The sequence below is a fragment of the Sebastes umbrosus genome, chromosome 21, assembly GCF_015220745.1.
Source record: "Sebastes umbrosus isolate fSebUmb1 chromosome 21, fSebUmb1.pri, whole genome shotgun sequence".
NCBI lineage: Eukaryota > Metazoa > Chordata > Actinopteri > Perciformes > Sebastidae > Sebastes > Sebastes umbrosus.
Window position 1 is genome coordinate 17898262 of NC_051289.1, and position 24203 is coordinate 17922464.

Genomic DNA, 24203 nt, shown 5'->3' on the forward strand with positions numbered 1-24203 from the left:
TTCAGTGAAAATAATCAACCCAGCCAGTTATGTATTTGTTTTAAACTTAGTGGAAAGTTATTTCTGTCTCAGAAGCTCTGGGAGATGTAGTGGAAAAATGTGAGAGAACACAAACTATCACATCCGGATGATCCTTGAATCCTGTTTAGTCTCTGGGGACTGTTTACGAGGGAATGCAGCTCCTTATCTTCCTCCCTAACCCTCCCCGAGACGGGTGAAAAGTTGAATTTGCTTTAAGTGGACGGAAACATTTATTCTCTTTCCCATGTTGTTGTTTTTTTGACTCATGGGACCTAGATGAAGCAGTGATTTCACTGATGTAAATTAGAATAAAAAAGAATTAAAGAGCAGAGATAGTGCTGCAAGTGCATGACTCACATCACAGAGTGAGCAAAAATGACCACAAAAGAAGTGACTAAGTAACAGGAAGTGGAGGTGATGAAGACAAAGGCTGTGTAGAAGCTCAGCCCAAAGCTTGGCAGGTCCGGGGGCATGCTACCTCAGGGAGATTTTTCCCATATATGGCAGCTATATGCACTATGCACTCTACTTATGTTACCTTTTGAGACAATAGAATGCCGAAAAAGCAGTATATCATTTGGATAAAACATGATGGGATAAAATCATTCTGTAGAGCCGACATCCTATTTTGAATCTATTGTTCTCCAGTTGTCTTCATCATTCTGAAACCTTTACAGAACAAATATTGAGGATGACTAATTTTCACTCCTGCCACCTAAAAAGAAGCAAAAAGTGTCTGATGTTAGCGTACTGTTTTTAAGTTACATAACATAGGTAGGGTAGGAATTCGGCTTTAACAGCATTACTTATCTTGAAACCTTTTTTTGTTAGCCTACTATGCTGGAGTAGAGTTCAGAATGACTGTTGAGCTGACCAGTCAGAGAGACGGAGAGGAAATGACACAAAGTTGAAGGTATTTCAAAAACATACTCTGTCAGAGGAGACGTGGAGCACAGCAGAGGCTCAGACAGACTGAAGTAGACTAGGAAATGAACATCTGATTAAATGTCTCTCTTCTGGCTTCACGTGTGCTCAAATTGGTCAAATGAAAAAAACTAAAGACTGACTGGAACATCCTCTTTTCAGATGAAAACAATTACAACGCATCTATCTTAAGAGATAGATACATTATAAGAGATTAAACTTTCAAACCTGTAATTAAGTGTATAATAAGTCATAATCATGAAGGAGTGATTGGTAGTGTTGATGTGTTGATGTACATACTGTATGTATGCTGTACATGTTAGTGCTTTCATGAGTTCTGGAGCCTCCCAGTGGTCAGTTTTGGTCACTGCATGGAAACAGGGACAAATGTCTAAATGCCTTTCATTGAATCCAAAATCCCTGTAATTAACATGACATTCACAACAAACAACTGTCACTGTCGACAACAACATCATAAGTCCCATTTTTGCACATTTTTAGATTATAATTTATAGGCTTTAATGCACATATTTTTGGTAATATGTACATATCATCTGTCACTGTAAATATAAATCCTACTAACTGTACATACAGTATAAAGACATCTCCACATGTTTATGCTGTACATAATCATCAAGTCCATGTATATCCATCCAGTATTTATTTCTTTGCGCTATTTGTATTGCTTAACCTTCCAGAACACTTGACTTGTATATAGACATTTTATTTTCATTTGTATTATTGTATTCTTTTATTATTGTTGGTCATTGTTGTTCCTAGTGTTTACTGTGTTTGTATGAATAACTATATTTTGTTAATTTCCTTCGGTAATTATTTGTAAGTTTAGTATATGCCTCCCAAAGATGCACTTCCATTTGTTTCATGAACATTGTTTGTTATTTAGCATATTTTAACTATGTGCCTCGCATGTGGGAAATATGATGTTATGTAAAACCACTATTGTGTTAAACTATATTTCAACTACAATCATTGAGACAATGCTTTGTACTAATATTACTCCATAGAGCCATCCAGTGGTAAAATGGGAAACTGCAGATACAGTTTATCCTGCAGTCAGGGACTGTTACTGCTGTTGGATAGTTGTGTTCAGTGGTGGAAGAAGTATCCACGTCTTTTACTTAAGTAAAAGTACCAAGACAACAAGACTAAAATACTCCATTACAAGTAAAAGTATTCAAAAAACATTATCAGCAAAATGCTACTTTTTTTTTACCCCTTAAAGTAGTAAAAGTACTCATTAAGCAGTAAATGTCTACTGTGACTGATATCATTCTATCTATAGACAAATTGTTTATTAATGCTCCATAGATCAGTCATTAGATACTTATGAGAACAACATTTGGGTTGCCAGGTAATGACAAATCCATTTGGCTGATCCTCTTAAGTTCTTTATGCAGCAGACCGCTCTAATGCACTGTTTGACCTCTGACCTCTTACACATTTATGACGGCATTATTCCTGACTAGAAAGGATAAACATCAGAGAGATTTCTTTGGTATATTAATATTAACCACTGACAATCCATTGGTAACAACTTTCCGGTATAAAGCCTTTATAAAAGGTGACTTACTGTATTGGAAATTGGTGCTGCTAAATGACAATCACACCACTTACAATAACTGAGCTGTTTATGAGTGTATCATTTTATGTTTTTCTTTGATTGTTCTGTAGAGCACTTTAAGCTCCAATCCTCCTACACAAATACAAGATTGATGAAGCTTTGCCTCTTGCTTGCTTCACTAATTAATTAATTAATTAATACTAAGTATTGCTATGCATATTCAAGCAGTCTTAGAAGAGATAGAAAGGATCTAGTGGGGGTTGCTGGGTTACAAAACTCTTGCAGCTAATTGCGTGTGATAAATATGCAGCCAAATGATGTTACGAGTCATATCTGCTTGTTTATGATAATGGGGATTGAGCATTGCTGCTATTTATCTAAGTTGTGCTGATGTTGAAAGACATTGGGCGTCACAAATACTTGCTCATTTGTCTCACATTCAGAACTGGAAATTAAAGGAACAGTGTTTAGCATTTAGGGGATCTATTGGCAGAAATGGAATATAATATTACTAAGTATGTTTTCTTTAGTGTATAATCACCTGAAAATAAGAATTGCTGTGTTTTTGTTACCTTATAATGAGCCATTTATATCTACATACGAGTGTGTCCTTTTCACGGAGTCAGCCATTTTTCTACAGTAGCCCAGAACGGACATACCAAACTCCGGCACTAGATAGGGCCATTCACGTTTTTGCGCCGGCCACCGTAGTTCTCCTACACGTTTGGCACACGGGAGAAGTTTCAGTTGTTTGCATTCTGCAACCTCACAGATGCCGCCAGATCCTACACACTGCACCTTTAAATTAAACAATAAAACTAATCTCCATTCATATTCTCCTGTATTTAAAGCCATTCAATGTCCTGCCAAAATAACACACAATTATTTTAGGATGTGGCCTTAGATGAAAAACAAATCAGTGAAATGAAGCCTAATTTCTGCTAATGATAGACCGACAAGAAAAGCAGCTGAGCGACTGAGTGCAGCTCACATCAGCTTCTCATTAGTGGTCAGTGGCCGCCCTTCGCTCTCTGCCATGGTTTCCACCTCTGTTTACTACTCTAATAGGTGGAGAGTCCTCACATTAGAGACTTCACTGGAGTTGTTTCCATCTGCTCTGAGACCTGAGCTTAAGTATTCACCATTTATTACTTGGTGTCGGAGTAAATTAGTTGCATTTTCTCTGCTATTAAACCTACCACAACGACTTAATTTCACCGTAATTGAATAAATAACCAAATAAATGATCAAATTCCTCCATCTGAGGACGCCTTTTATTTGTATCTTTGGAAAGCGATGGCTGTGAGACAAAGACTAGACAAAAACGCTCTTGTTTACATCACCGTCTCGCTGACTGTAATAGTGCTGTCACGTTACTTTGATGCAAAAAACAGATGTTGCTTCAAAGAGCTGCTTTGTGAGGCTGCTGGTTAACCCTTTACAGCACGGCTGTGATGTAGATCTGACAACGGGGAAAGGAAAAAAAGTTTATGATTCTGGATCCCAACACAAATATTCCTTTTTAAGGCCAGCAAATCACAGACACAGTATTGAAAATAAAAGTCTTATTTTCTTGTTCTCATAAAAAAAAAAAAGAAAAAGAAAACAATCTGCATAAAATGTTTGAATGACAGTACAAAACGAAGCTTAATATGCCATGTAAATGGAGGGGAGGGACATTGGAAAATCTTTTATGCCTTTTTAATAATAAATAAAACCCCATAAGAAAATAGAGTGCTACTGAAACATTTTTAAGTATCAATGCTTTGTTAAGAGACAACTGAGCATTAGTGTTAAACTATTCCATCTATGGACCATTTTATCATGACATTAACTGACAGACTGCAAATGTCTTAAATATAACATGTTTTCTTATGTGTGTGTGTTCCTGTTGTTCTGCAAGGAGTCTATAAGACACTTGTTGTACTCTGCTATTTGATGGTAGACGTTCTTGGCGACCGAGGCGTAGTCACTCTCCTGAGATTTAGAGGCAATGACTGATGCGCTGCAGTTAAGGAAAGTTCACGGATGGAATGTGCGGGTGGCCTTTACAGGGACAAATCACATCTCTATCAGAACTGGTATCTCTGGAAGTGATGGCTTGCAGCACTCCACTTAACAAAAACATGAAGTAATAAAGGGATAAAGACAGATTCCAGAAGGATACACTCTTTCATTACAAAGTTGTTCTGCTCCATGTGTTGCCATTTCCTCTCAAGGTTAGCCAGCTAAAAACACACAGCACACACACATACAGGGACAAAACACATGAGATTAGCATTAGCAGGATAATACAGGTTTGTAACAACATAAAATGGTTTAATCGCCTTGCTCAAGGGCAAAAAGAAGGGATGAATGCATATTTTTCCTGCTGAACTGTGTTATCAACCAAACCCCTTACGTTCAATTTAGCACATCATTTTAGAGTCAAAATGCTAATTAAGTCATTATGTGATCTACACCAGTGGTTCCCAACCTTTTTCCTTGAGGGAACCCTTTTCTATCATTGAGTAAACTGACGACCCCGGAGGCTAAGTGACATATTTTATGGATATTTCATATTATAACAGTATATAACAACTGTACAATTAACCCAAAGAGTGAACACAATAACTGCAGGAAGTGTTCCAGGGATTTTAAGTACCTGGAACTACTTTTCAAGGAACTAAAAGGTTCCTTCAGCCCACTGTTGTCTGCATTTCCACCACGCTGCGTCTTTCTCTCTTCAACCACTCGCCCTCTCAGCTCGCTGAGCCGACCTCTCTCTCTTTTTCTCTGTCTTTTTTTTAAATGAGTCGGGAAGCCGACAGCAGAATCTAACTTTACTTTTAATGTTATCAAACAAAGAGAAATCTTCTCCCCTCATCCTACAATGTTCCTTAATTGATACTAGAGTACTTCCTTGTTTTATGAATGAAGCGGTACAGTTGAAGCAGCGGTGCTGTGTGTAAGTTTCACCAATCAGTGACGGTCATCCCTGCAAACTCAGCCCCGAAAGTTCCGGTACTTTCAGAAATTACTACACCTTGACCAGGGCCTTTTTTTGGGGTAAAAAGGCCCCGTAAAATGTCCCCGGAACTTTATTTAGACCTTGGTCCCTGTGGTCGAAACGCAACGATTCTGAACTCAGTGTCTAAACTTGCGTTAAATGTTTTTAATATTGCATGAAGAGATCCAGAAATCATTTAAAGTTTAGCGTACTTATACATGTCTATAGCGACAGTATATCTGCGCTGATATAGTAATACTTTTCTAAGCAAAGTGTAAAATTCTCAAACCTGAGCGTGAGTCTCGTTTTCTTGCAGTTTGGTCTTCAGAGCTTCATATTTCTGGTTCATTTCATCCAACAGCTGTTTGAACGAATCCTGACGCCGAGACAGTGACACGCGCTCCTCCTGTAGTCTCTGCACCGGAGCAACATACATATGGTTAGCCTACAGTTTAGCTGCCTTTAGCAAAATAGAAAACAGATACAGTAGTTTAGAGATTTCTGTTTAACTCATCAACAGTATTTAAAGGGGATTGTTCAGATTTTTTTTGAAGTGGGGTTGTATGTTATCCATAGTCAGAGAAGCAGACTCCTTTACCTCTCCATCAGACAGCCCTTTCTGACGGGGAAGTGAAGCAGTTCTCTGTGCTCTCTTCAAAGCCACCAGACTCCGTTGATAAAAACAGTCATTTTATCTCACAGAACACGGGATTTGCTGTACGTAATACACTGACTATGGAGAAGTACCTCATACAACCCCACTTCAAAACACCTGAACTATCCCTTTAATGATCCACAGTGAGCTGACGGGGCTGATATCTGTAACTACAAATAAATATGCCTAGAAAAATACATGTAGTACATAACTGCATACAACAAATTGGTGCATCCACTTTCTCAATTTCTGATACTCTTGTTACCTTTTTCTTCTCCTCAGCTGTGTTCCTCAGGGTGTCCAGGTCTCTGTAGGTGACCAGCTCAGAGTCCATGTTATCGACGCGCTCCTTCAGGGTGCTGAGCTCATCTGAGATCTTCCCCTCCAGCTGCTGCACCTTCTCCAGGTCCTGCTGCAGACGCTGGGACTCTGGGTGGTGGTGGTGGTGGTCAGTGGGTGCACAGAGTGATAGTTTGCAAGTTAGAATTTGTTGTTTGACACATTAGGTTCATCAAAGAGGGTATATTTTACTAGGGCTATTGGTGTCTGTGTGTGTGTGTTACTGACCAGTTGTCAGTCCTCTGGCAGTGCTCTCTGATTGGACCACCTCCGTCTCCTTGCTGACCAGCACCTCCTGCATGTTCCTCAGCTCACTGGCTGTCACTGTATCCACCTGATGTAGTCGCAACATGTTCTACACACACACACACAGACACACACATATAAATAGACACATATTCTCTTTCCCACTGGTATTTCCTTTCTCTGTCTCCAACTAACTCATCTCTTCACCCCTTCTCTCTCCCTCCATCTTGCCATTTACTCCACCTTTATTTACATTCCTTCCTTCTTTCTTACTACCATCCTCCCTCCTTCCCTTCCCCTCTCCACCTCTCCCCTTCCTCCTCACTCTGCTGCAGTGTTCCAGGAGGGAGACGATGTTCTCCTGGCTCTGTGTCATCTTGTCCTGCTCCTGAGTCCTGGACTCCTCAAATGACTCCAGGTACCCTGGAACAAAGGGAAGGAAATCATTACTATTAGCTGCATGTAAATATATTTAAACCAATATCTGGTCAAGCAGCTATATTGAAGCTCCTATGTACAGGATTTATAGTATGCTGACTCTGGCGACTCCTGGTGGTAGTTTCCAAAAGGGCACACTGCAAAGTGCTTCCATATTAGTTAAACCATTTTTAAAACAATGCCAAACCCTGCAGACACATGGATGGCAATATTGTAATTATGACGACTAGAAATTAATTCAAAATATATTATACACACGATCGGCCATAAAATTATGACAGCATGGGCACCCTGACTGGTCTGCGGCTACGCAGCCCCATACGCAACAAACTGCGATGCACTGTGTGTTCTGACACCTTTCTATCGGAACCAGCATTAACTTTTTCAGCAATTTTGCAGTTTTGGAGATGCTCTGACTCAGTCGTCTAGCCGTCACAATCTGGCCCTTGTCAAAGTCTCTCACATCCTTACGCTTGCCCATTTTTTCTGCTTCGCAACAGTCGGCCTTCATCGCCTCTACTTCTTTGATGTCAGTTTGGTGCGTCTGGACCTTATGTCATTACAACTGTCAAATGTTCAACTCACGGTCAATTTCCTCCTCCTTCCTCTTCAGCTCTTTGTATTTCTGCTGACACTCCCCTTATGGACAGACAAAAAAAAATATTAGTTTAGCAAGCAATCATGTAATTATTAAATGCATTCTTTATCTGGAAGCACTGTCATGTGTTTTGTGTGTAGGAGTTTGGTAATATATCCTGGTAAAGACACACAATTGATTAAAATAGTTGACTGAGAAAATCAATATACAGTATATATATATATATATATAAATATATATATATATAAAATCATATATTGGGGAGAAAAAAAATTGTGATAGAGAAATGAGAGGTTGAAAGCAGCCATACAGTGTTACCTTGTGCTTCCTCTGAGTCCTGCTCCAGCTGTCGGAACTCCTCTGTGATTTGTCCCATCCTGTCCCTGATCTCTGTAAGCCTGAACACACACACATCAGAGGCAAAATGGGCTTCAAAGTTATAAGCAAGTCATTTTGAGGTCAAGGTCACAGGGTGAATGAGGCAAAACATATGTATGCATATATAAGCACCTCTTAATGAGGCAGATCAAGTTTTATGAATAAGAAACTCTTCGTTTTGCCAGTTTTTGTACCTCTAACTTCCAAATGGATAAGTTTATGAGAGCCAGCTATTTGAACCATCAAAAATGTTCTGATATAAGATGACCTTCTCACTTTATTTGATTTGGCTTCATTCGAGTAATTTATACAATGAGAGTGCCCACCACCTGGTCAGTGTTTCAGGCTCGGACTTCTAATTAAAGTAAGTTATTAATCTAAATACTTTTTAAAAAAGAAAATCAAACCTAACAATGCAGACACAGAGATTTGGTGTGACAACAATGGTACATACTGTCTCTCCATGCCGGCGATTTCCTGGTTGTCCTCCTTCACCTGGAAAACAAAAGAGCAGCTTAAATCGTTTCTTTACTTACCCCAACTCTTACAATCTATGAAATGAAACATTGCTTACTGAACATGTTCAGTCTGAGGTACTACACCCACAGAGCTTTTAGAAAAGTGTCGAATAAAAGTACGGCTTTTCCAGAATTTGTTTTTTTTATGATTTTGAATTTATCATTTTAAAAATGTAGGCGGGTCTAAATTGGATGTTTTGTTGATCTCTGTGGAAGATATCTGACGTCCGGTTCCCACTTCTAACAAGGCATGTGAGCCAATAGTAAAACGACGTTGGTATCACGTGGTATCTCTTGGTCGTCAGTTAGTGTGGAAAAAAACGGATTAATGGCTGAGATTGACGGTAAGTGCCTGGCAATGACTTGATTTTGAGACACCCCCTTTATTTCAAGACTCAATAAATCTGACCAGAATGCACCAGTAAGAGAAACACATTACTGTATACATAACATTACTGTCATTTGAAGGTCGATGCGGGTTTCAGTTTTTAATAAAGCGGACAACAGTTGTATCATATGAATCTTGAGATTGCGATGAATCTGTTCATACCAAACATGTCATGTAAACGGCAGTGTGGCCAGTTTGTGCCCCCTCCCGCACTTGGTGTCCTACGCACAGCACGTGATGTTATCAATGTCATCGTGTGCGCGATGTTATCAATGTTATCAGTGTTATCAACAGCACCTTTAATAACTGCAGTTTATATTAGTGTAATAAAACATTGTTGCTGCATATTGTCTGTAGTTTTATGATCTCGACATTCTTCAGCTGGTTGTGAAGCTAACCTGTTTGAATAGTTGCTCTCTTTCCTCCAGTGGGGAGCCCAGGCTCTTGTGCTCAGCCTCCATGGTGTCCCGCTTCGCCTCCAGCGCTGACAGAGTCTCATGAAGCCGAACCACTTCCTGCTTTATTTGTGAGTGGGCCAGCTCCTGCACACAGGAAAATGGAAGACATAACTATTTATACTACTCCTACTGCTAATGGTATATGGACTGTATTTATATAGCGCCTTTCTACCTAATTGGACAAAGCGCTTTACAATTTGCCTCTCTTTCACAAACACATTCACACACCAATGGTGGCAGTGCATTTACATTTTCCTACTTCTACTCCACTGTCTGTTCCTCCTTTCTTTCCTCTTTTCTACACATCATCTCCCTCCCCAGAGTATTTGCTGGAAAGTCTTAAAGGACCAGTGTGTAGGATTTAGTGGCATCTAGCGGTGAGGTTGCAGATTGCAACCGAGTACCCCTCCGCTCATCCCTCACTTTCTAAGCGTGAACTACGGTGGCCTTCAGGTAACATAAAAACACGAAAGTCTCTCTCTCTCTAGAGACAGTGTTTGGTTTGTTCGTTCTGGGCTACTGTAGAAACATGGCGGAGCAACATGACGGACTCCGTGAAGAGGACCCGCTCCCTATGTAGATATGAAGGGCTCATTCTAAGCTAACGAAAACATGATTCTTAGTTTCAGGTGATTATTAGGGGTGTAACACTCCATCGATCTGAATCGATGTATCGACTGAATGATCAACGATCCAATATCTTCGATGCAAAGTGAAAACATCAATACATATCATCACAATCCCACACACTGGTCCTTTAAAACATTGATTTAAGTTTCCTAAAAATAGGCCTGAGGTCATCTCATTAGGAATGATTGTTCTATACTGCCAGGAATAACATTTCACATTGTACTTTCATGGATATTTTTCATACTTTGGCTGGTATGACTGTGTAACAGGTATTAAATCACACTCTATGTTGAATTAAAAACGTCCTAAATTTAAGTTTTGTGAACCCTGCAGAAACCCTTCCTTGATCATTCCACCTATCTTTTTAACCAACTCACAGCCTCGTAGTCCTCCTTCCTGGTTATCAGAATGTCCAGCTCCTCCTGGAGAACAGTTAGCTCCTACCAAACAAAAAAGGTGGCAATGAGAAGATGAAGAAAGGAGAAGAACATAAGGTACATTTATTTTACATGGTGCGAAGGATGACAGTACGAGTAATATTAACTAGTTATCACTGCAGTACCATGGGAACATATACTCCTTAAAGAAAATGTATTTATCCTGTTAGCAGTTGACATTAATCAAACTCTGGTGACTGATTAATATAATTTTTTGAGAGTTTATCAGAGCAGTGCCATAACAACATTAGGCTAAAACTACATTAATACCCGTAGCCGTTCCTCGTTGGCTGTTGTCATGGTGAAATACTTCTCCTGCTTCGCGGCCGGCATTGCCTGGACGACCTCGTCAGCGACCCTCCTCTCCCTCCTGATCTCTTCTTCTATTGCCCTGATAGCCTCCTCTCTCCTACAGGGTGGAAGAGGTTTTGGTTTGTTTAGCTCATTTACTATTTTTACTTTGCCGTCATTAGTCAATAGCATGGGGAGGGAGACATGTGACAAAGGTCCTAGGCCACATTCAAACCCAGGGCAGATAAGATAAACAGATATCTAGATAGATAGATAAAGGAAGGATGCAGAGAAGGAAGGGTGGGAGAGATGTTAGATGGACGGGGAAAATGTACATTTACCTCCTTGTCTGTCTCGCTTTCTTTACTTAAATACCCCTTGCTTCTTTCTTCTTCCCTTCATTCCAAATTACACTTGTTTCTTTCTCCCTTCTTTTCTCTAATGTAATTCAACCCTCCCTTTACATCCATCTGTTTTCCCTCACAACTCTCATCCATTACTCCAAATCCATGGTTCGGTTCATACCTCGTTTTTTGTTGTTGTTTTTCTTGGGGGGGTGGCGGGTGAATAAGAAAAAACGGGTCCATTCGTAAACTTACAAATTGAACACAAATGGTTTTTGAACTGTTACACTCATACTATAAATCCTTCTCCTTTGCCTTCTTTACTCCGCTCCTTCAGCCCTCAATAACTCTCTCCATAAGACCAGCTTGTGTCATTTGAAAAACAACTTCTAAAATACTTTAACCGTCAATGTTCATTAATCCTATTCACTAAATATTTGTATTATTTCATTTTTTTAAATGAGAGGTGTGTCCAGTAAGGATTAAATATACTTCTAACTAAAGCGGGAAGGAAGGGAGGAAAGGCTGGAATGTGTCGCTAGCAGAAACCGTTTATGTCAGCCTACAGGTTTTACAACCAGGAACAAAGTTCATGTGCTGTGCTGGCTGCGTCACAGTATCACGGTGACAGGTAAATTTAAGTTCATCTAAGTGCCCCTAGAAATACAGGTAAGTCTCTTTGTTTGTTATTCAGTAATATAGAATAGTGACAGAATACAATTAAAGTCTGAGATGACAAACATCACAGAAAAATGACAGTAAGGACGTTGACAAATGTTGTACTGTATGCAGGTTAAAGGTTATTCAGCTAACACTGACTTAGAGATTTCATATATACTGTACTCTGATCCAGTTTTATGCTGAACTGTGTCAGCAGATTTGTCAGCCTATTATATGTACATAAGTAGTAATGAAAACCTCATGTCATGGTCATAGCTTGATTAAGCTGTTGACATGGTTCTGTGGAGCGTCCCGTCTCAGTTATCCAAGTTTACATGGGAGGTTTTATACTCAGGGTTAGTGTCCAGGAGCATGTATGGTCTACAAGTTAATATATTGAAAAATTAAAGGACTTCAAAGGTATGTCATTTTCACAAGGATGTATTTATAGAGCACTTTAACAGAAGGCTCAGCGTTTACAGTGATAGTTGTAACATGAAAGCAGTTTCACTTTCAACCTATGAAATCGATTTTCGCCATTGCTGCCGTGCATGCTGCTCTTTCCTGTCTGTTCATAATGTACCTCAAAGGGAGATTTGTCAAGTATTTAATACTCTTATCAACATGGGACTGGGCAAATATGCTGCTTTATGCAAATGTATGTATATATTTATTATTGGAAATCAATTAACAACACAAAACAATGACAAATATTGTCCAGAAACCCTCACAGGTACTGCATTTAGCATAAAAAATATGCTCAAATCATAACATGGCAAACTGCAGCCCAACAGGCAACAACAGCTTACAGTGTGTCAGTGTGCTGACTTGATTCTGACTTGCCCCAAACTGCATGTGATTATCATAAAGTGGGCACGTCTGTAAGATAAGATAAGATAAGATAAGATATTCCTTTATTTAGTCCCGCAGTGGGGAAATTTGCAGTGTGAAAGAGGGGAGACTCGTGGGTACCCATAGAACCCATTTTCATTCACATATCTTGAGGTCAGAGGTCAAGAGACCCCTTTGAAAATGACCATGCCAGTTTATCCTCACCAAAAATTTAGCGTTAAGTTTGGAGCGTTATTTAACCTCCTTTGTGAGGAGCTTCACTCTAGCTTTAAAACTGTGCCCGCTATAACCTAAAAATCGTTGCATTATGCGCTAAAGAAATTAGTGGCATTAAAACAAATTTAACGTGTTATCGCATTAACTTTGACAGCCCTAATTCTGACATCTTACAGACTAAACAACATCAAATATTCTATGAAAATAATAGTTTGTTGTCCCTAAAAAAAGAGTAATATCAAAGATAGAGAGACAGTTCTTTTATTAAATATTTCTTTAATCTGCTTCTACTCTTATTGTTTGAGAGCAAACAACTACATGATTTGTGATAAACTGCCACCAACTTGGCAATAACACAATGGAATGTTTTACTCATAAAGCTGAACTCAAAGTATCAAGAAGGCAAATTCACCGACATCTGCAATGAAAGAAATGTTGATTTTAATGAGTGACTAGCAGGCCGCTAGTCAGAGCTAAAAAAACATATGTCAGTAGAGCGTAAAAAAAAATACAATTTGATGTTTTGGCAGAAAGACTGATCTTCTCAGCATCCTAGGTAAAACAGAGGAGTCTATTTTCCATGTAAAGTATTGATTGTTGTTGATTGTTTTCTGTTTTTCTGGGTAGGATAATGAAGGGGTGCCGGCAGCCTCTTCCAATGCTGTGGTTGACTGCAGTGGTAGCAATGAATATACTGGGAAGTCATGCTGAGGTTGTGGAAGAGGACACACTGGTAGGAAATGTTCTATTCAATCTATTATATCTTTGTTAAGCTGGCACTCACCACAAGTGGAAATTATTTTTCGCTGACACTGATCCAGAGCAATGATGGTTCATCTGTATGTGTTTATTCTAGGGCTGTCCTCGACCAAAGAAATTGTTAGTCGACTAACACACAACTAATCAATTAATTGATTTAATAGACAGATCTGTAAAACTGAGTTTCTCCACAAAGAATCACACAAAAGCACCGCTTCAAATCTTGTGTTTACCAGAGATGTGCTCATTCAGCGTGAAAAAAGGAAAAAAAAAACCTGACTAAACGACTAAAGAAATCTTTGTTGACTAAGATCAAACCGACCGATTAGTCGATTAATCAACTAAGAGGGGGCAGCCCTAGTTTATTCAGATTGTTTATCTGTTAACTCCATCAGCAGGTAAAGAACTTGACCAACCAGCTTCTGCAAGTCATTCCTGATAATTGCAACAGTTCCTCTGTTACTGAACTGGTGATCGAGGGGAGCCTGATTACTCTGAATGAGGCTGACAGACTAGCCCTGGCCAGTTATCCCGAACTGGTAGAACTCCACCTGGATGGTAACCTGGTGACCAGTATACCAGCCGAGTACTTCTCTGTGGTACCACACCTCAGAGTGCTGTCTCTGTCCAGGAACAACATCAGCAGGTAAATAAGAAAGCAAACAGACACTAGTTTCCATTCTATATAAACATAGAAAGATGTCGATACGCATTAAATGTGTTCAATTTGTCCGATTTTTGAAAGTGCCTTTTCAAAATGTACAGAAAACAAGGCTAAATAGTTGTTACTGATTAACCATGAGGGTGACTGTATCACAGGTATAAGAATGACTGTTCCAGTATTTGTACTACTACTGCTACTGCTACAATAATTACTGCATTTACAACTGATCAATCCTCCTACTGGGTGTTACTGCAGCTTGGACCCAGAGTCTTTCTCTGGCCTAGATGTCCTGAATGTGCTGGACCTGTCCCACAACCTGCTGACAAGTCTCCATACACAGCTATTCAGTCAGCTGAACAATCTACAGGTAAACGCCCCCCAAAATCCCTGGGGATATTCTGGACCATTCCCCAAATTTGTGCAAGGTTTTCAATATTTATTAGGACCAAGTCTAAAATAAATAGGGTACTGTGTATTATCAGGCTTACCAAGTTATTACGAATCCATTAACCTGACCCAGTCCGGTCCCATTAGGTGCTGAACCTACAAGAAAACCCCTGGAACTGTTCCTGTCCGCTGCTGAGCAGCATCGGAGAGGCCAAAGCAGCCGGAGTTAACATTGGTAAGAATGTCCTTTCTACGGTTTCAATAATCAAGCCGGCATGTGACCCTCATAGGGCTGGGCGATATGGAGAAAATCAAATATCACAATATTTTTTACCAAATACCTCAATATTGATATTGCGACGATATTGTATGGTTGACTATTGGTGCTTTCACAAAATATTTACACAATGAGATTTTTGATAAATAAATCATCAGTAATGTGGATATAATGACTAAGTGGGTAAAGAACAGTCTGGTAAGTTCAGAAAATGACATCACTTCACTGTAATGCAGCATTTAAAACCAGGAAAAGACTTATCATATTACAATATTACGATATCCAAAATCTAAGACGATATCTAGCGTCATATCACGATATTGATATAATATTGATATATTGCCTAGCTCTAGAACCTCATCCACGCTGATTCAGAAATCTTAGATGGCAGACTTATATTTAGGGTCTGAAACGATGTACGATCGCTGATTGTGGCGGAGAAGTCTCAAAAGTTATAGCATTGCGCGGGGAAAAGTGGCGAAAAATAGCGTGTCCCCCTGGGTGTCATGTTTCCATCACTGCTGATCGGAGCTGGAGCCGATAAATACCTGTGACTGCTGCAGAATCATTTGTCCCGGGAATGAATGACGATTGAAACCTTTCCCACTGAAGACAAAAAAAAGTCTGTTTTACGCAAAAGTGACCAAGGTGCTTATTCAGACATGAATAAATTAAATTGCCTTCAGATTAACGTAAAAGGGTGGTGCATGTTTGAAAGGGGCTTCAGTGAACGCTCATTAATCAAATCATGTTTATATGTGTGGCTCTACAGGAGGGGTCACCTGTGCTTCTCCAGAAAAGCAGACTGGAAGTGATGTTTTACAGGTTACAGCTATGTGCTACCCATCACCATCACCACCACCCATCTTCACTACCGACTCACAAAATCCAGCCAACTCTCAACAGTCTTGGGGCTCATCCACTATGCTGGAGACCACAAGGACACCAAGCCAGAACCGCAACATCGACGAAGGTAGGACTAAAAGAGATGTGGGTATTTTAACCATTTTTCTTCTATTACATATGTGGATGTACAAATAGAACATAACAGACCGATCTCTCCTCCCCATCTCTGTCTTGCAAACCCGAATAGACCAGACACCTTTGCTCGGCAACTCATGGAAGTTCACAGCAGGTGTTGTAGTCTTGGCGCTATGCACCTCCATGTTCATCGTATTCGGCATAAAGGGGCCTTCCTGGTACAAGCTCTTCAACGACTACCGTCATAAGCGACTGCGCCAAGATGAGGAGGAGGATGAGGAGGGCGTTGTGTCAACAGTCTTCTCAGGGACAGGGAGATATCTGAACCAACAGACATTCACCTTCGAGCAAGAGAATGGGCAGATAGAGGAGGAGGAGGAGGAGGAGGATGGGTATTTTGAGGATCCATACATCAGGAGGGAAGAGCGACATGCAGGAGAGGAGACTTCAGCAGAACCATGAAGCGGGCGACCAGTGACAAGACCAGGAAGCAATCATCACAAAAGAAAAATCTGACACTGTTGTATGGTACCAAAAGAGTATAAAAACCCTGATTGAGACACACAAGTGTGCTGTATACACATCCCACATGTCTTAATAAGAAAATGCTCCATTCAGAGTAAGGCCTAATTCAGAATATCCAAACAGAATATTTGCTGTTTACATGACCCGTATCAAATTCAGAATATAGTCATATTCGGAATAATAGTGGAATGTTAGTGTGCATGTAAACGTAGTCATTGGCTATTAGATTATTTTCTAGAAAAGTTTAGGAACAGGATTTCCCAACATAAATCCTTACCCAGTGATCTCAAGCAATGCAACTGTGTTGTTTAGAACCTCCTGCCATACCCATAGTTAAACGTCCACAAAGTACTTACTCTCTCCTCTCAGTGAAGATGCTATCGATGCCTTCAGCCTCGCTGTCATTGTGGGCTTTTAACTGGAAAGGTAGAAAGGAAGGGAAATGAAAAGAATGAACGGGCATACTCATTATATTCGCAATAAGAAACTTGTCCACTTTTGTTTTATCCAAAATCAGCCCACTGAATCACATCTTTGACTTGACTTTTTGAAGAAGGAGGTGTCAGAAAAGTTACCATAATGCTAACAACAGTTTGTACTTACAATGTTGTAGTCGTTGATCATTTCCTCCATCTCTGTGTTGGTGTTGAGCTTGTCCACCAGCTGGAAAGTCCATTCAATACTTTTCAATTCAACATTTTTCAAGTACAAGTGATGTTTTGTTTGATCTAAATCCAACTATGACCAACCATTTACCATCATTTAGCTGCTGAGCTGTGAGGATTCTTTCCTGTCATTTGAGCTAATCTATTGGTGTTTGCATTTTCTATTTTTACCCTCACTATAGGTAAAAACTTCAGCTCAAAACATAGAGTGTAAGAATATTTGTTTTGATGTTGTTTTAATACTTGTTCAATTGGTTACTTGTAATATCCAGGACGTAGGAAATGAAGATTATTTTCCAGCGGCTACCTATTGAAAAGAATTATAGACAATGGCTAAAACTTCTAGTTTACAGATATTTACCATGTTGAAGTCAGCAAGCTGGCCTTGAAGATCCTTAATCTCTGCAGCCAGGCCTTCGGCTCTGAAGGGGAAAGAGAACAACAAAGGGTTGGTAATTTGTGGATTTTTTTTCCCCACGCTGTTATGCAATCGTTAATTATGATATTTATTAATTCTATCATTTATTTTATTACAAGAGCCCTCATACTTGTATGCAATTTGGTAATAAGAAGGGCTGTATCAAATGTCATTCAAGACTTCAAGCTTCTATTGAGGTTTTCAAACAAAGCTTCGAATGTCTGTCATCATATTTAATGACGTCATCGTCCAAAAAAGGTTTTTTTAAAAATCATCGAACAAAATCCTCAATTTGAATAAAGTGATTCATTGGATTAAATGAGTTAGTCTTTTTTTAATTAAATCAGTTATCCCTTCGTGTGCGGCGAGCGGAAGAGCAGTTTTTTGTCCACAGTGAAAATGTTGTTTTGCAAAGGCTAAACACTAACGAATATGGATTGAATGAATAGACATAGGTTGAGTCCGAAATTCATAACATGCAATCTAGTAGGCTAAAACAGTATGTGAGATTTTTTAGTATGTCCAAAACCTTAGTATGGAAGCAATAATACGCAAATTACATACTATTTCTGGTGAAATATTACAGTATGCAACGCTGGACACTATGGTGACATAAATATCACACAATGCAATGCGGTAACGATGATAACGTTCATAACAGATGCTGACGAACAGCTCTGTAACATAAATAACGCTTCAATTTAAGTGTAAGTATAAGATTTAACTGTGCTAGGCGTAATATATATTTTAAATGAATTCAGACTTTGATTCTCACAAATCGTCGTTTTGGTCACAAGAGGTTGGTACTGGTTACCATGGTTACACGTCTCCAACCGGCAAGGAGGTTCTAAGAAAGTGACGACATAAATTACTGCTCAGTGCGTCCCAAAAGATCCATACTACTGTTTATTCACACAAAAGTATGTTGAACGATAGTACACATATTGGGTATGTAGTACATAGTATGTGATTTCGGACGAAGCCATAGATTATAGTAGCATTCAGGGTTTTTTTTTTAAATTTTAATTTAGGCTTGAATTTCTAGCTCTTCTGGATGAGGTTTTATTTTTTCGCCTGAGTCCATGGTTCAGTGCAGACCCTTATTTCCTGGTCAATGAGTGTATCTTCTTCTATTTATGACTATCTGAAGGCTGTGGAATGCAGTAGGCCTAAATAAAATAGGAGAACATGGTCTGTTAATGTATTACTAAATGTACAGTGTCAGCATTACTTAGTAAAAACACCACTCACCTCTTCTCGTAGGAGAGATAAACTGAATTCTCCTGGTTGTAGTTGTCAATCTCTTTGTGCAGTTTGCTAGTCTCTGTGGTTAACTCGTTGATCTTACTCCTAACAGCACAACGACAAAAACATTCACTTTGAAATGGTAAAATTGACCAGTGTGTACCAACTATATGTTTAAGGAAAGGTTGCCCTGCTGGAAACACCTGCTGCATAGTGTAAAATAATACCAATAAGGGTTAACATGTTTTACTCAACAATTTAATTGGCATGTGTTACCTAAGAAGGCCCAAGTAGTAGGACTTATCCAGAATCTGTCTCTGAGGTCCTTTTGGGGATGGAAGAAGGAAGGAGGTGGTGGAGAGAAAGAGAGTTGTTATGATGTAATATCTGTTTCAACGTGACTCAAAGTGTCTGCCCTAACATTAAAAAAAAGTGTCAGCTGATGTGACTTCAGACTTACCTTTCATGCCAGTCTTCATACCACTGAGCCCCTGTTGGGTCACAGGTCTGTCAGTCACCTTGATCTGTGCTGACAGGACTCCAGGCGTGGCCATGGGGATGCCGCCCCTCATGCCAGGATGACCACTTGTACCTGGAACCATCTGGATTGAAAATAAAAAGAAGAAAACCCCATAAGACTGGGTTTCTACGAAGATCCTTTCGTGCTTTTGCACCTTTGCTATTCTAGTTGATATGATGCTGTGACTTTAGCAAAGTACCCAACATACTGGCTGGAAGAGCACTCTTATCACAAAGCTAAAATGCATCCAAGCTGCAGTTGGCTTACTCCAGTTGCAACACGGATAGCTGTAGGAGGAGGTCGGACGGCCGTTGGGGGTCTTCCAGCACCAGGGACCACAGATCCACTGCGGCTCAATGGGCGGCCAATGCCGGAGGGAGGCCGCTGACTCGTCATGGTGCCTGAAGCCAGTGAACAAATTAATAGTAAGAATAACAAATTAAATATTTGTTGCTGATGGGTGGAAACAAATTCATACAGCCTAGTGGTGCTACTATAGCTCAGTGCTTGCTTGGCTGAACACGCTTGCTCTAGCTAATACAGTGTGAGTAGAGGAGGGGAAGATGGAAAACATAGTGCAGGAGGGGGCACCACTTACTTATATATAGTATATGAAGGTGGAAAGTTGGAGTAGTACTTAAAGCTGAAGTAGGCAAGTTGGAGCAAATTTATTTAACAGTCTCTTCTGCACTATATTCACTTTTTTAATAGTCCTATATCACAGCTGTTAACCTGCACTATATTCACTTTTAACAGTTTTCTACATCTCCTTGTATTTTTATATCTGGTATATTTTTTTTGTACTTTGTACTACTAACTTTTTTACTGCCTTTTTACTAACATGTTTTGAACTATGGAACTGTGATGCTGGAAACTTGAATTTCCCTCAGGATCAATAAAGTCACTATCTATCTACCTATCTATCTATCTATCTATCTATCTATCTATCCATCTATCTATCTAATCTATTCATCTACCTATCTATCTATCTATCTATCTATCTATGCAGTATGTGTGTGTTGCTTTTCTATGAGACAAAGCACACCAATGTGCTGCTGCTCTTTAGTTTATGACACACGTGTTAAAGGAAAGCTAACAATAAAAGCCATGATGTCCATTAAAAGGATGCCCGATAGCTTGGTGACCATGGAAACGTTAGATGTGGGAGTAAAGTTAACGTTGGTTGCCTAGCTACATGGTTGCTAGGACCGTTAGCGTTAGCAACCTAGCTAACCTGTGTACGTTACGACATTAACGTTATCTGTAATAAATAATGTAACTATGAACTATAGCTAAACTCACTGCGGTCCTTTTGAGTTGGATGCACGTCAGCCATGTGTTTAGTTACCAAACCATTAACCATTTACCATGTTAATAACGTTAGCGTTAGCTAGCTGCGTAGCATGGAAAAGCTAGTAGCTAAGTGTTCCTCTTACCTTCAACTGAACTCCTGAAAACTGTCCTTTTCGTCGACAGTAGAAGTCGCTCTCTAAAATGTCCAACCGGTTGTTTAGTCAGCTGGTTTACTTGAGAGGAAAAGAGTCAACTGAGAGTTAAAACGCTAGCTAGGTTAGCTAGAGAGTCAGCTACTAGAGATGATGTTGACGTTACCCTGGTAACCGTCTTCTTCTGCTGATAATGATGTAGAGTAGCAGCTATAGCTGAACAGTCTGCTGCTACTGCCCCCCACCGTTCAACAGCGGTAATACACACTGGAGATGTTGTTGTTGTTGTTGTTGTTGTTGTTGTTGTTGTTGTTGTTGTTGTTGTTCTTCTTCTTCTTCTTCTTCTTCTTTTCTCAAAAGCCTGCATTTTAAATGAATTCCGTACAAGAGCTAGAACAGCCATCCACTTTAAAAGCCAATTTAATTGTATTTTAGTAGCCCAAGGGTCATGAAACTAGCCCAGGACATAAACCTGTCGCCTTCTCAATGCAGACTGTGCTCATGATTAACAATGTGAAGCAGACACATACTGGACTCTGATGTGGTTTTTACAAAGACATGTATTTGCCATAAGGGGGAGTGCAATTGTGTGTTTATAAGGACTTTCTGATTGCCAAATAACAACACACACAAGAAATGGAAGAGGAGGAGGGAGCGATGGAGAGAGGGAGGAGTGTGAGCGTTTGAAGGGCCAGATACAAGTGTTTTAACACAACGCAACAACCTGAGACTAGTGTGGGGGAGTCAGTGGCTCGTAGGGTGACAGAGAGAGGGAAAAGGAAAGAGAGAACAACAGACTGATATTTAGAGAAAGAGAAAAATAGTGCAACAAAGATAAGTGAAGCGAGAGACCAGAACCAGTATCTTTAAAAATAAAAAGGAGGGTATTCTTTTAAGCCATATCATTTTATGTATATAATATTTTGCTAGGATAATAATTAATCAAATTAATTATGTAAATCTCATCTGCCGAAAAACAGGTATTGTTGACAATGAGTAAATCTTTCTTCTTATATTATTTCGAAATGTTTTGAGAGATTCTTCTGTAAATGAAACCAAAAAGAAGTTGCAAAAACATGTTCAATAGTTTCCCCTTCACAATTGCAAAAAGTGCATCTATTGTTCACAGTTACGAAGAACTTGCAAATATTATCTTTAGCAGGGTAGTACCTGTGTACAATCTCAGACTGTGGATCAGACCGGCTAGTATTTAAAATATTAAAAAACAATAACTAAAAAAAGTATAGAAAAAAGGAAACCCTCTTATTAATTTGTTTAAGATACTGAAATAGTAATATATAACACTCATTTAGTGAGTTATTTTGTAGAATATATTTTAAATCAAGCTGCACTTTTATCTCTGTGAGGCCTTGAATCAAATGCCTTCTTTCTTCGTCATATCTCCCACAGTAATAACATCTACCTAAATAGTGTGCGTGTGAACGTGTTGTGTGTCCAAATTGCACCAAATTCGACACAATGCTCCCTTGGGTCCCCAGCAATACACCCTGCAAGTGTGAAGTTGATCAGATGAACGATTCTTGAAATATGCGAAGGACACACCTACATAAACACAGACAGACAGACGGAGATTTGTTGTTTTATAGCTGATAACACCTCCTTTAACGTTTCTGAAATTGTTTGAAACAGATAACAAACACAAATGAGAGTTTTAGTCCATTTTATTTCATGTTCAATAATCACATCACTAATTAACAAGTAATCACAATAAACACTTTTTTTTTCCAAACCAAAAAATAAAATTCAAATTAATGAAGAAAAAAAACAACAAAAAAAAACGACAGCACAAAAAAAACAATGAGGAGGTTCTGCAAATGACATAGTAAGTCTACCTAACACATCCCATTGTTGTTTTTCAGCATGCTCTGCAGGTACAGTAGGTGTTCATTAGCTAGTGTAACTCTTGCATGAGTGCAGTGGCGGTAGACGAAGCTCTACAACACTTCTTGGATAGATTACTGAGGAGCATTTTATTACACAAGCCAAACCTGACGACTATAGTTAGTTAACCTTAGACAAGGATGTGTTAGGGTCTCGGTGTGTGTGACTCTCCAGGGCAGGTTGTTGCTTTTTGAGTGTAGCAGCCAATATGTTTGATATGCAGTACTCCCATTGACCTCTACACTTAGTGCCTGCTTGAACAAGAAATTCCCTTTGCCCACTGTGATATAGTGTCGTGTGTTTCAGGTGCATTAGCTTCAATCTGCTTGGTTCTTTTATGAACCCGCAGAATGTCCTGAATGACAAGTTTACCAGGTAGTCCCAACATTATTCTCATCTCTTAAGACTGGGCATGATTAAACAGTGTGTAGGCATAATTGTGCACTACAAATTTAGTTTAAAAAAATGTCTTAAATGAATTAAGCTCTACAGTATGTTGCCAATTCAACATTTCTAAATCAAGCTGCCGTTACAGCGCGTTCAATAACATCAGATTTTATGAGATTTTAAAGATTTTCTAAGTGTTGTATTGGGGTTCAAATCTTCGTCGTGCACATCCTCGGAGGAACTCCGGGACACAGTTTGCCAAAACTGGTTGTCACAAATCCCTTCAACCATGAGAGCACAACCACCAGGAGGCTACAGGAACACAACGATAAATACATATACAAAAGTGTTGCGTCTTTAGTACAATATATCTCAAAAGACATTCTTTCACTTCAGTGGCCCCTTTCTAATGAAAAAGGCAAACTTTTTCAATTTGTCATACTAATAATCAGAATAATAGTCATAATAAAACGCGTCCTCCCCTTAGAACCTTTAAAGGTACATGGACATAAAAGCTGTTCTGAACAAACCCACCCAACCAACCCCGCTGATGCTGATGTTGCTTTTTCTGTCTTTTGTTCTTTTTGAGGGCCGTAAAGAGTGCATCAACAATAAAATATCTATATACATCCGTGTGCAATCTCATAAGTAGTGGTAAGTAAAAACTCTGGGGTGAAAGCAAAGCTAAAACATGGTTGGTGGGCAGGCACAAGGGAGCTAAGCGACAGCCGTGGCACAAAACAAAGCAATTCAACTATTTGATGACAGCTTATCTTTGAGCAACACTCAATCCTCAACTGGCAGAAAACGACTCCCAACATCTGCATGTGAAACATTCCCACTTTTCAAAAGACATTGATTAGAAGTTATTGCCTATTTTTGTCAAAATAAAAATGTGATTTTTCGTCAAAGGTTTTGCTTTCTTATGTAAAATTTAAAGGAATTCCAAATATAAAACAAAAATAATGACTGAATCTGAATGGATGTGAATAGTGAGGGCACTGTAATTCAGTTTATTGCTCTATTCATGTCATCACGCAAAATCACATTCATAATGAAATTAT

The 24203-nt window shown here is 39.3% G+C and overlaps 2 protein-coding genes across 2 annotated transcripts; one reads left to right on the top strand and one right to left on the bottom strand.

Moving 5' to 3' along the window:
• Positions 1-3774: 3774 nt before the first annotated feature.
• On the bottom strand, positions 3775-21033 carry ift74 (intraflagellar transport 74). The gene is made up of 20 exons (XM_037756608.1): positions 20842-21033; positions 19673-19806; positions 19346-19487; positions 19162-19210; positions 18892-18990; positions 17584-17644; positions 17161-17220; positions 16914-16975; positions 10872-11010; positions 10542-10604; positions 9475-9618; positions 8625-8665; positions 8111-8190; positions 7780-7833; positions 7082-7179; positions 6739-6865; positions 6437-6600; positions 5806-5931; positions 4695-4755; positions 3775-4524 (listed from the first exon to the last, which is right to left on the bottom strand). The coding sequence occupies exons 2-20, from the start codon at positions 19799-19801 to the stop codon at positions 4400-4402; spliced, it is 1824 nt and encodes a 607-aa protein (XP_037612536.1). The 5' UTR covers positions 19802-19806; positions 20842-21033; the 3' UTR covers positions 3775-4399.
• LOC119480421 (leucine-rich repeat-containing protein 19-like) lies at positions 11743-17221 on the top strand. The gene is made up of 7 exons (XM_037756609.1): positions 11743-11905; positions 13592-13697; positions 14119-14369; positions 14643-14754; positions 14922-15009; positions 15824-16024; positions 16145-17221. The coding sequence occupies exons 2-7, from the start codon at positions 13596-13598 to the stop codon at positions 16492-16494; spliced, it is 1104 nt and encodes a 367-aa protein (XP_037612537.1). The 5' UTR covers positions 11743-11905; positions 13592-13595; the 3' UTR covers positions 16495-17221.
• Positions 21034-24203: the final 3170 nt, after the last annotated feature.